General features: G+C 38.4%; 2 protein-coding genes across 18 annotated transcripts in view; one reads left to right on the top strand and one right to left on the bottom strand.

Annotated features, from left to right (window-relative positions):
* Positions 1–13,335, bottom strand: part of caska (calcium/calmodulin-dependent serine protein kinase a) — a 309,385-nt gene that overhangs the window by 133,146 nt on the left and 162,904 nt on the right. For all 8 annotated transcript variants that reach the window (XM_069889306.1, XM_069889307.1, XM_069889308.1 and 5 more), the window contains one exon: positions 9,814–9,913. In XM_069889306.1, coding sequence (XP_069745407.1) covers positions 9,814–9,913 — 100 coding nt within the window. The remainder of the gene's footprint in view (positions 1–9,813; positions 9,914–13,335) is intronic.
* Positions 1–13,335, top strand: part of gpr34b (G protein-coupled receptor 34b) — a 76,923-nt gene that overhangs the window by 21,394 nt on the left and 42,194 nt on the right. Inside the window, exon 2 of one of the 10 annotated variants that reach the window (XR_011341669.1) lies at positions 5,006–6,672. The exons of the other annotated variants lie outside the window; for them this stretch is intronic. The gene's annotated coding sequence lies outside the window, so the exon portion shown is untranslated. Of the gene's footprint in view, positions 1–5,005; positions 6,673–13,335 lie in introns of those variants that run through there. 10 annotated transcript variants of the gene reach the window in all.

The raw sequence follows: 13,335 nt of genomic DNA, 5'->3' as shown, positions 1-13,335 counted from the left end.
GTTACAGAAAAGTGAGTATAAAGGTGGAAAGAAGATGGTGACAAAAAAAGAAAAATCGAAAGCAACGGTAAGAAGAGAGGAAGAGAAGACAAAGGAGGAAAAAGGTGAAGGCCTTACCTGTCCGAAGAGGCCCGCTGCGGAGAGAGAAACCCGCTCCCTCAGGTCGGTAAATAATGGACTACAAAAATGGCTCGCTGAGCCGAGTAAAAGTGCACAACTGCACATGCGCGAGGAATCGCGCATGCGCGATGCGAATGAAAAAAAACACACCGACGGGAGGGGGGACCAGCTGGGGAGTCGATCTCCACAACCGGCAACGACAGCTGCAGAACACCTGCAGCAAGAAGAGACCACAGAAGACAATAGAAACAAGAAAGAAGAGAAGGAAAGGGCACCAAAGAAACAACAGATGGCCAACCCAGAGGAAGAAGAAGAGGAAGAGGAAGAGTACAGTGAAATAGAAGAAGAAAAGAAAGGCAAGATAAAGGATATACTTTCTCTTATTAAAGGATACATGGAGTCATTTCAAGAATGGCAAACACAGGAATTTAAGGATTTAAGAAAAAGAATAAACAACACAGAAGAGAAAATGAATAAAATAGAGATGACCTTAACAGAAATGGGAAAGAAAATGGACAAGATGGAAGAGCGGGCAGTAGCAGCAGAAATGGAGGTAGAAGACTTAAAAAAGAAATTGGAGGAATCTAATAAAAAAACTAAAGAGACACAAGAACTACTAGCTCAAAAAATAGATACAATGGAAAATTATAACAGAAGAAATAACATAAAGATAGTGGACCTTAAGGAAGATGAAGAAGGCAAGAATATGAGGGAGTTTATAAAAGAGTGGATCCCTAAGACCCTAGGATGTCCAGAACTACAGCAAGAAATGGAAATAGAAAGGGGACATAGAGTATTGGCCTCTAAACCACAACCACAACAAAAACCAAGATCTATTGTAGTAAAATTCCTAAGATATACTACAAGAGATAAGGTACTGGAGAAGACAATGGAAAAAGTAAGAGAGGGCAACAAACCACTGGAGTATAAAGGGCAAAAAATCTTCATTTATCCAGATATAAGTTTTGAACTCCTAAAGAAGAGAAAAGAGTTCAATACAGCAAAGGCGATTTTATGGAAGAAAGGGTATAAATTTATACTAAAGCATCCAGCGGTATTGAAAATATTTATTCCAGGACAACAAAACAGACTATTCTCGGATCCAGAAGAAGCACGAAAATTTGCAGAACAATTACAAAAATAGACTGAGGGAGGAAGACGGGTAATGAGAGTAAAAATGATCACGATTGATATGTATGTGGGTAAAGACAAAAATAGACTGAGGGACGAAGACGGGTAATGAGAGTAAAAATGATCACGATTGATATGTATGCGGGTAAAGAGGTATAAGAGTGAATAGAGACAATGTGCATACGTGAAAGTATCTGTACTTAGAGGAAAATATAGATAGTATAGACAAGAATTAATAAGGGAAGGTAATGGAATAGAGAGAATAAGGAGGGAATTAAAAGAGTGACCTTTGTGACATATGAAAAGTGAAATCTTTTCTGGGGGGGCGGGGTGGGGGGAAATAGCGGTCACTGCAAAATCAGTTGACGCTTGCGAGTGGATTTGCAAATCCAAATGGAGAGGGGAGATGTGGTTGTCCGACAAGGGATAAAGGACAACTCAGGAGGGGAAGGGGAGATTGGGGATAAATAAGATAGAAATAGGAGAATAAGGAAAATGTTGGATGTTGTAGGAATGTTGTCTTATAAAGAGTTGAAAATAAGAAAACAGAAATGGAAAAGGAGGAAAGGTAATGATGGAAAAACAGAAAGAGAAGATAAACAAAATATAAAAGGGCTACGCTGAACTATATGACTTTAAATATTAATGGAATACATAACCAAATTAAAAGGAAGAAACTACTAAATTTAAATGAATAAATGTATTCCATTAGAAAAAATAACATATAGGTTAAGAAATAATATTGAAATATTCGAACAAGTATAGGAGCCTTACATAAATACAATAGTGAAAACCTACCGGGGACAAACATTACCTAAATTGATGGAAGGAGAAGGAAAGAAAAGAATGGACTCAGTAGAATTTCTGGTGTATTTTTGTTGAATGACAACGTTGTCTGACTGGCTTAATGCAACCTAGATTGTATACCTAAAATGGATGAGAGGGGGGGGTGGGGGGGTGGCTTGGGAGGAGGGGGGGGGGAGAAAAAGTCACTGTATATGTGTGAAAAAGAAATAGTGTATATCATGGCTAATGTGATTTATGGTGTGAAAAATAAAAAATTTAAAAAAAAACCCAAATTGGGATAAGACTACTAATGATGGTCGCACGCGAATGGATGAGTACAGGGTTAATCTAGTAAAAGGAATGAAGGAGTCTGTTCCAAAAGGACAGAACTTTAAGAAAGCATTTGAGGTTCCTGAAGGTCCTGAGGAGACCCCCTCTGCATTTTTGACTAGATTGCGTGCAGCCATCCAGCAATATGGGGGTTTGGATATAGAATCCCCAAATTTGTTTGGCCAAGTTTTAGAACAGGTACTAGATGAGGCCCCTCAGAGAGAGAATTGTCAATTAATACAATATGTTGATGATTTATTAATCACGGGAAAAACGTATGATGTGGTTAAACAATACACTGTTGGATTTCTGAATTTTCTAGGGAATAAGGGTCTTAAGAGTGAGCGAATCAAAGTTACAATTTGTTCAATCTGAAGTTAAATACTTAGGTCATCTGGTTAGTCAAGGAATTAGGAAGATAAGTCCAGAGAGAACACGTGGTATTCTGCAGATCCCGCCTCCAAAGAGTGCTCGAGAACTTAGGAAATTCCTTGGTTTAGTGGGATACTGTAGAATTTGGATTGAGAATTATTCTAGCCTGGTCAAATTTTTTTATGATAAACTTGCGACTCTAGGGGGCGAAATTGTTGTCTGGACAGAGGAGTTGATTAAAGATTTTACCTTGGTGAAACAGCGTCTTATTAGTGCCCCAGTTTTGGCTTTACCCGACCTAAATAAGCCATTTGACCTATATACCAATGTGAAAGACGGTGTGGCCATGGGAGTATTAACGCAAGAGAGGGCAGGCTTTAGACAACCAGTTGCCTTTCTGTCAAAAGTTTTAGATCCTGTTTGTCGTGGTTGGCCAGAATGTGTGCAAGCAATTGCAGCCACTGTTATTTTAGTCGAGGAAGGACGAAAGATTAAGTTTGGTGCCCCGATGGTAGTTCACACCCCTCACACAGTCCACACCATTCTCTTACAACGTGCCGGAAGGTGGCTTACTGATTCTAGAATTTTAAAGTATGAAGCGATTCTCATGGATAGGGATGATTTAACACTGATTATAAACAAAGAACAGAATCCAGCCGCCTTCTTGGTTTCTCCAGATTCTGATACTGTCCCCAATGATTTAGAGCATGTATGTTTAGAAGTGATAGATTTACAGACAAAAATTAGAGATGATTTAAGTGATGAACCTTTACGGGAGGGTGAAAGATGGTTTATTGATGGATCTTCCCGCTGCATTGATGGCATTCGGCATAGCGGGTATAGTGTAGTGGATGGGAATGGAGGAGTTGTGATTGAAGCCGGTCGTCTTCCTGGTCATTGGTCGGCACAATCCTGTGAATTATATGCCCTCTGTAGAGCTCTCCAGGGTTTAGAGGGAAAGGTGGGCACAATCTATACCGACTCAAAGTATGCTTTTGGAGTAGTGCACACCTTTGGAAAGATTTGGAAAGAACGGGGAATGATAACTGGGAAAGGACAAAAGTTGATCCATGAAAACTTAATTGTTCAATCCTTAGATGCTCTTATGTTACCTGAGGAGATAGCTGTAGTTCATGTACATCAAATTATTGACAGTCCTGAAGCACAGGGGAACAGACAGGCAGATGAAGCTGCCAAACAGGCTGCACTCACAGAGCTGTTACTCCCCACCCCACATGAGGTTAAAAAGACTCCCATCTTTTCACGGGAAGAGGAGGTTTATATGAAAGACCAGGGAATGCGTCAAACTGCCGATGGGTTGTGGTGGACGGCAGAGGGACGCCAAATACTGAACAAAGCCTTGGCTCGTCAGATTATTGATCAGCTCCACCAGCAGACACATTGGGGAACACAGGCACTTGTTGATGCTTTTGTACGGTCCTTTAATTGCTCGGGAATATACACCATAGCCAAGCAAGGTAGTTGGGGGTGCCCAATCTGTCAGTGAGTGAATAAGAAAGTCATGCGCCAGGTAATGCCTGGTGGTCGTGATATAGCCATACACCCGTTTCAACAAATACAGATTGACTTCACGGAATTACCTAAGACAGGGGTTTATAAATACCTCCTGGTGATGGTGGATCATTTTACTCGAATGGTTGAGGCTTTCCCGACCCCTAATGATCGTGCTAGCACCTATTCGGATATTACTAGTCTGTTATTCCGCGTTATGGCATTATTCAAACCATTGACTCAGATCGAGGTACACATTTTACCTCTCAGGTACTCCAGGGTGTGTGTAAAATCCTGGGAATAGATTGGCAGTTACATACCCCATGGCACCCCCAGAGTTCAGGCTGTGTTGAACGGATGAATCAGACCCTAAAAAATCAACTCACTCAACTTCATGAGGAAACTGGCCTCTCCTGGATTAAATGCTTACCCTTAGCTTTAATTAGGACTCGCACAGCTCCTCGTAAGGACCTTGCTGTCTCACCATATGAAATGATGTTTGGTCTTCCTTACATGGGATTCCACACTGATACCCCTACCCCTGAGGCTAATGACCAGTACATATCTAAATATTTACAAGAACTTTCTACTTCTCTGTATGACTTAAGACAGAAGGGTTTATTAGCTCAAAACCCACCCCTGGACTATCCTATTCATTCTGTTAAACCTGGTGATTGGATATACGTAAAAGCGTGGCAAGATCATAAACTAAAACCGACATGGGACGGCCCTTATTGTGTACTTCTGATTACAGACACTGCAGTGCGAACAAAAGAAAAGGGGTGGACTCACATACAATGCATTAAGCAAGCTAATCCACGAACTAAAGACGTTGATAATATACCCTCCACCTGGCGTGCAGTCTCACATCCTTCTGGTCTGAAAGTTACGCTACGCCGGGAAAAAGTGCTGTAATGTTATTTTTATTATTTGCTGTATTGTTTTTCTGCTGGTTCCCAATTTTTGGGAAACCACCCAATTGTACACAATGTATCAAGTCCTCCTGGAATAGGGGCAGCAAAGGTGAGAATTACTTTGAGGAATGGACAAGTTTACTTTTAGAATGCAGACAGGGCACAGGTATAGAGTGTATTCATAGTGGGGTACCTTATTTAGTATGGTTTAATTTAGGATCCCAACATGGACCAGGGAAACAGAACTGCCCTAGGGGAGTGGATTGGGTTTGCGTCCCGGCCTCTACAGATATTAAAGAGATGAGTGCTGAAAATATGGTACAAAGAAGATGGTGGGAAAATGATAGGCATATACCTGGAGTAGGGATAAAGGGGGTATATATGCTAATGCTCGCAGACAAGCTGCTACTCATAGGTTAGGTAACAATAAACGCTCCTCCCCAACTTGGCATCTTGTAAATCATCCTTTGGGTCACGAATACATTCGAAAGGCTAAAGGCCATCACTATAAGGGGGATTCCAGTTGTAAACGGCTCAAGCTGCTCCAGAGTACCACAGCTGTTTGGCATTTAAACCGTTTAATCAGACTCCAGGCAGTTTTGGAGATTATCACCAAACAGACAGCGACGGCCTTGGATTTATTGGCTGAAGAACAACGACAGCTACGAGCTACAGCTTATCAAAATCACCTGGCTCTCGATTACTTGTTGGCTGCTGAGGGCGGCGTTTGTGGAAGATCGATTGATGACAACGGTCACAATGGTCAGGCGGTTGAACTTTTTACTGGTGACTGGAGGTGGATACACACAGCCCTTATAGCAGTTGGACTCGTTATTTTTAGCCATCATGATACTTCCCTGCCTAATGACTTGTGTGCAGTGTTTAATTCAACGGACCCTTCGTCAGATCACTACAACCCAAAGGATGTATGTTTCCCAAACTCCGTCTGCATATGATGCTGAGATTGCAGTTCATTTGCTAACTCGCTGGGAAAAAGACCAAGCCTCCAGTTGAGAATTTACTAAGCATAGCTAAAGAAAAAGGGTGGATTGTGAGAGATAATAGAATTAAGTAAGTGTTGAGTAGGAATGAATCCGGTAAGAGTGTGAGGAAGGGTTATGCAAGTATAATAGAAAAGGATCTTATAGTGATAGATAGAATTAGCAAGTTCTGCATATAGTAGTAAGTCCTGGGGGATGAGATGTGTGAATAAAGACAAAGGCAGATTCATGAATAAGGACAATGACATGATGGGACCCAGACAAGATACCCTGGTCTTTCAAGTTTACAGAAACTGCAAGTAGGCAGACAGAATTACCAAATGCCAAACCAATCCAGGAGGCAGAAGAATGTTAAGGGGAGGGGGGAGGGTACCTCTACTCTGAAATGAACTGTATAAAAGTTGGGTGAGCCTCAGTAATCACCTGAATTATGTTACCATGCTTCCCATGGTAAAGGGAAGCACCCAACTTTGCATTGTTGTACAATAAATGTTCTTTGTTCTCAATTTTTGTCTCGAGCGAAATCTGTGAAGGTACTTCTGTTTCTCACAACTCTGACTCCATTTTAGTTGCAAGGTGTTCAATCAATAATAAATATAGTTATAGATTCTATCAGCAGATCAGGAAAAATGCATTTAAAATTCAAAGATTTAATTCCTTTGAGGAAAAAAGAGATTTCAACACTACTCTGTAATTGCCACTTGTAAATAACTGGAGTTTAACAAAGGAGTTCAATATTAGAACACACTGCAAATTTTGAGACTCCATCAAATGAATCAATTCAAATAACTTATTTTTCTTATTTGAATCAGAACTAATTATCTATCTATAATATTAACTCAGTTTTTCCTCACTCCACTCACTTTCTGACCTGTTGATCATTTCCAGCATTTTCCTTTTGGTTTCAGCTCTCAGCAACAGCATTTCACTGTCTTTCAAGTTTTTACATATCCCTTTGTATTCATAATTTCCCTCATTAATCTATTAACCAGATGGCTTTGTAATCAGCATAATCACCTTGGCAACCCTGACCACCCTATCAGAGAAGCCAGCCTTTGACACATCTCTGCTCTCTGCAAATTAAAACTTTCTCACTTTCCCAGTTCTGATGAAAAGTCTTTGACTATTTCCTTTTTCACAAATACTACCTGATGTGGTGTTTCTAGCATTACCTGCTTTTCAGCATTCTGCCATGCAAGTTTATTAAATATTATAATTCCTGAAATAATTAATGTACATACAATATTTGTTCCTAAGAGTTGGCCACAAATCATGCCAGAAATAACTAGTCTTTACATTCTCATGGATTTAAACATTTTTTAAAATGTCAGGTAATACAACTTAAATTTAGGGCAGTTATGGATTTGTAGCCAAAAACAACTGTAAAATCACCAAAAATGTTGAACCTTATTTGGGGATAGAAAAAGAGTTTTCTTTTAAGATTGAGATTATCCATATACAATGGGTATTATAAAGTAAGTTTTACATCTGACTATGCAGTACTTGACCTGGGTATGCTTGATGCTGACAGAGCACCAAAAGTGGAATTATTTTTATTTCTCTACAGTAACCATCCTGATGAGTGTTAAAAAAAAGGAGTAATATAATTCTTAAATTCAGGCCTTGTAATACATTTCGTGGTGTTTAGTAAATTTGATTTAAAGAACTAAATGCTATCTGAATTATGTTAGTGAATACATATTAATTGGCCAGATAACATTAAGATTTAATTCAGTTAGAATAATAAAGAAAACAATTATGAGGTTATAATCCTTGCCCAAACATTTATTGTATTTAAGTTTCTAGCATTTAAGTATTTTAGATCAAACATTAAAATTGTCCTTACAATTATCCTGCTTATAATATGAACTCCTAAAATTTATCAATAATTCTACAAAGAAAATGAAGCTTAAATGTTATTGCCTCAGTACCATACCTGTGAAAGGAGAGACACAATGGAATTTATACACACAACAACACACTTTATGTAGTATGACATGCCTTGAATAAAGAGACAAAACAGATACCTACTTTCTGCAGCTAGCAGTCCTAGTAAGTGAGCAGCATTTGGATAAATAACAAACATTAAGATCTTTTAAAAATGTCGTCACACCATAAAGTTGTTGAGAGTAAATTGTTTTAGCTATATTATACTTAAAAGAAAGCATTTTTCATATTTTGGCTTGTTCTTTTTAAAGCTGAAGCCATCATTGGTCAAACAATGAATATTTTGGTTCAACATTGTCCAAATATGGTAACTACTAGCTCGATGAATTGGGAATCCACAAATTTTCTAATTAGTAAATGTGAGTGTAATAAAACCATTAGTATTGTACACAATACCAATATTCATATTGGCATAACATTTTCATTGGAATGAAACAAGAAAACCAACAGCATGAATATATACGGATGGTCAAACAAAATGTTACTGTTTGTTGATGAGTGAATTGGAAATGATTTGTTACCATCTTTTGTAGTATCTTCTTCAATATTTCACAGGTAAATGCTGTGGTGTGTGATTAATCAGAATTTTCGAGCAGATCATGCTAATCCAGTCTTGTGTCTCACAATTGCCATCCACACCAGCCAAAATTCTGCATTAAATTTTCAATCCACGAGCCTTACAATGTTACCGCAGCAGTTTCACAAAGACCTGCTGGCTCCAATTAGCAACTAAACTGAACCGTAGATGGCAGGAACTAGCAATTTGCCACAATTTAGCCTTTTCACTGTTTAAATGTTTAATACAACAGCTAAAAAAATAGGTTAAATTTATTCAAAATATGCTAACTTTGCTGATACACACAGGGGTATTATTAATTAAAAATTTGAAATAAAGCAGATCAAGAAAAAATGTAAATAATAAATTATGAACTTTAACTTGATGAAAGATCTATAACCCAAAATATTAACTCATTTTTTCTTACCACAGATGCAGCCTGACCTGCTCGTATTTCTAGCATGCTCTGGCTTTATTTTAAGATTTGTAGCAGCACAGATTTTTTTATTTGGCTTTCAAGAACAGAATTTGCATAGCCCTGGCCAGTGTTAGTCTGAGGGGCCAGACATATTGTATACAGCCCATTAGTTCAGTATCCTGCAAATGGTAAGGGCAGGAGCAGAGCATAAGGTTAGTTGTTTACATATCTCATTGTCAGTCATTGTGTTTAATTAGTGGACAGGCAAGAAAGTCTGACACCACGTGATAGACTGTTCCTTACAGACAAATTTGCTAGCTACCAGCAATTCTTCACCACTGTTTTGAAGAAACCTATGTTAGAGTCTCAGTTTTGAAATTTGACAGTAATATTAACTTAAGAAAAAAAAAACTCCGGCTTAAGTTAATTTGGTAAAGTCCTGGTCAGGCATAAATTACACTTACTCAGGAAGCAGTGAACACAATCGAATTGCACATAATCAGATGTCAGGTCCAATAACTCTAGAAGCAAACTCGTGCAAAATACAAGAGAAGGTATCAAAGTTTGAGCGATTTCAGGTATTTTCCGTCTTCAAATTTAAAAAAAATGTCATTTGTTGCTTTTGATGAATCAAAAAGAAATCGAACCGCAGAGCTTTGGAATGTTCAGACACCAACATGATTTCCAGGAATTGGCTTTAAGAACCAGCAAACTGAATCGATTTACCTGAAGAGGAAGGATCTTCTGAGAAGTCAGGCAGCTCCTCAGGGGGGTCTCCATAGAATGAATTGAACTTGTGGCTTGATACAGCTGCGAGTACTGCTCCCTAAGATAAATGACGCACAAATTACAATGATCACTTTAAATCTAGACGTGCGGCACGGTAACAGGCCACTTTGGCCTACAACTCCATGCCACCCAATTTACACTAATTAACCTACGTTTCGAAAGGTGGGAGGAAACCCATGCAGACATGGGGAGAATATACAAACTCCTTAGAAACAGCGCAGGATTCGAACTCTGGACCCGATTGTTGGTGTTGTAAAGGCGCTGCACTAATCGCTACACCAACTGTACCATGTTGTTTCGTCAAATCCAAAAAAATATATATATATGAATGTTTTTTTAAGCTTATAACAGTGGACAGCATTCAAATACACATGAAATTCACAAAACAGATTAAGACAACTACTCATTATTCATCAGACTACATGGAAATCCATCCTCATGGAATTCATATATAACTGCTCAAAAATATCAGAAATGGAATAGAATTCACTGAGAAAATTTCTGTAAAAAGTAAATAAACAAAAAATTTTTTTAAAAACTTGCATTTCTTGATATATGCATGATTCTGCTTCGTATTACAAAAAAAACCCTCTGAACACAATCCCTCTGATGTACAGGGGTCACCTATCGTCAATTAAATTTCCAAATGATGTTGTATAGTCTCTTTTGCTTGATATTTCAATCTTGAGCAATGATCACCAAGAAATGATAATAAGATTATGGATTCAATCACCATAACAAAAAGTTTCAACTTTTTTGAACAATTATTCTGTATTCCACAGTTAGCATTCGCAAGATGTCAATAATATGAAGAAATATCCAAAAATAATATTGTATTGGGAAAGAAAATTCTAAACACAAGGGAGGATCTAGAGCTTGATCATAAACAGATATTAAAGAGTTTAAAATACTGTAATTAGGTTTGGAAAGAAAAAGGTTTTGGAAACTACATTCCCGACCATGGGAAGAAAGCAGCTAGAGTTTAGGATTCTTATATGTTGGGGTAAAGGGAGAGATAGTTGAATGAAGACCATGATGCTGGAGATGGACACCACAGCAAGAAAATCATAGATGGATTTAAACAAGATGAGAATTTTAACTGAAAGCCAACTTAGATTAGCCATAGATGAGGAGCTGAACTGCCATTAATATCCGGATGGGTGATAGGATAGGGGTAGAAAAGTTCATAGTCTTTTGAGGAGGAATAATGGATACAGTGGCGTCACTAGGGTTAGTGTCACCAGTGCGGTAACTCATAGTGTCACCCACTAACCCCCACTCCTGCCATGAACCTCCTCCTACATCATACAGAATCCTTAGTAAAAGTGTTTTGTACTAATGCTATATAGTTGTAAAAATATAGAATACGTGATAAATATAGCTGTAAATTTCTTAAAGGTAATCTTAGATTATATGAATACTAACAACAAAATTGTTTTGTAAAATCTTTCTACATTGAATTACATTATTAGTTACAATATTATTAGTAACTGAGTGGAAGCCTTATTTGATTTTTCTCTTCTTTTTCTTTAATTATTACTTAATTCTCAAAAAAGTTATTGATAGAGGTTCACAAATACTACCGTATACTTCGGCGGGCAGGTAGTTGGGTCCCCATTTTCAACCTCATTTTCATGGTTTTATTATATATCAGGCATATGTCGACCCCCAAAACTTGCCATGACTGAGCTGTTGGGGGTTGGCTGAAGGTGGCTATTATTATGGAGGCTCCAGCAAAACAACAAAAGTATGAAGCGAGTTTTAAGTTAAAAGTAATAGAAATGGGCAAGATATCCAGCAACTGTGCTACCGCAAGAAAATTTGATGTATAGGAAAAGTTGGTAAGAGATTGGAGAAAGAAAGAAGAGACTTTAAGAAAAATACCAAAAAGCCAATGTTTGAAGAGAAGAGGAATCACTCGTTGGCCAGAGTTAGAAAATCACGTCTCAGCATGAGCATTTACACTGAAGTGGGCAAAGTCACACCCAGAACTCAGTCAAGATTTTGAAGCTACAGTGCAACCATTTTATAAACAGGAAAAATCTGGTATTATGACAAAAAACATAAATTTCTGGGAAACTACCAAAAGATCTTGTAAGTTTTCACAAATTTATTATATGTAACTGGCAGAAACACCAGTTTGCATTGGCAAATATTGGAAAATCGATGAAACCCCCATGAATTCTTGACTTCCTGTCGGGGAGACCTCAAGCAATCTGGATTGGCAATAGCACTCCCTATTCTTTTTAAATATTTTTATTGAGTTTAATAAATAAAATTGCATTCAAAATTCAATGAGATATATAACCAGTCATCTCATATACATATAAAGAAAATCAGAAAGAATAATATAACAGCATTAGCCAGTTTCTTATTCATATGAAAAAAAGCAATTAACATATAACAGCAATTCCAAGACCATCACACTGAGCACAGGAGCTCCCCTTGCCTGTGTTCTTAATCCACCGCTGTTCACTCTGCTAACCCACGACTGTGCATCAAAACATAGCTTTGAACCACATCATCAAGTTCGCTGACGACACGACCGTGGTGGGCCTTATTAGTAAGAATGAGGAGTCAGCAAACAGAGATGAGGTGCAGTTACTAACGGACTGCTGCAGAGCCAACAACCTGTATCTGACATTAATAAAAGAGATGGTTGTCGACTTCAGGAGGGCCCGGGGGGGGGAGAACCACACTCTACTTACCATTGATGGCTCCACTGTTGAGGTGGTAGAGTATCATATTCCTTGGAGTGAATTTGGTCACTTAACATCAGCTTAATACTCAAAAAAATCCCAGCAGCACCTCTACTTCCTGAGAGGGCTGAGGTTCATCCTCACTACATTCTACAGAGGATGTATTGAGAGCATCCTGTGCAAATCCATCACTGCCTAGTTTGGAAGCTGTACCACGTTGGGCCACAAGACTATATAGAGGATAGTGATGTCAGTGGAAAAGATCATTGGGGATTCTCTTCTTCCTACGATGAAGGATATCTACAACACTTGATGTAGGCAAGAGGCAATAAACATTGTGAAGGTCTCCACACACTGTTCTCCCTTCTACCATCTGGTAGGAGGTACTGTAGCACTTGGGTCCTTATGTCCCAGTTTGGACAACAGATTTTTCCCTCAAGCCAACGGGCTCCTGAATTCCAAGATAATATGTGGACAGTGTATCGTGGACTTTTACTGTATACGTCTTAATATTTCAATGTGTTTAACTTCTATTTTAACTTATATTTATGTAAATATGCTCCATGGTCCTGGAGAAACGATATCTCGTCTTTACCGTGCGAGCATGGTATGAACGATAAATAAAGGTGACTTGATTTGAATTTTGACATGATAGGCAATAGAACAGTGGAATGTAAAGATGTGAAAATCAGAAGTACAGGCCATGAAAGAACCAGGTTTACTGTGGTGCTATCGTGCATGGCCGATGGGACAAATTTGA

Source organism: Narcine bancroftii, chromosome 7 (assembly GCF_036971445.1).
Source record: "Narcine bancroftii isolate sNarBan1 chromosome 7, sNarBan1.hap1, whole genome shotgun sequence".
Lineage (NCBI taxonomy): Eukaryota > Metazoa > Chordata > Chondrichthyes > Torpediniformes > Narcinidae > Narcine > Narcine bancroftii.
Note: the sequence above shows the minus strand (reverse complement) of the source record. Positions and strands in the feature narration are given on the sequence as shown.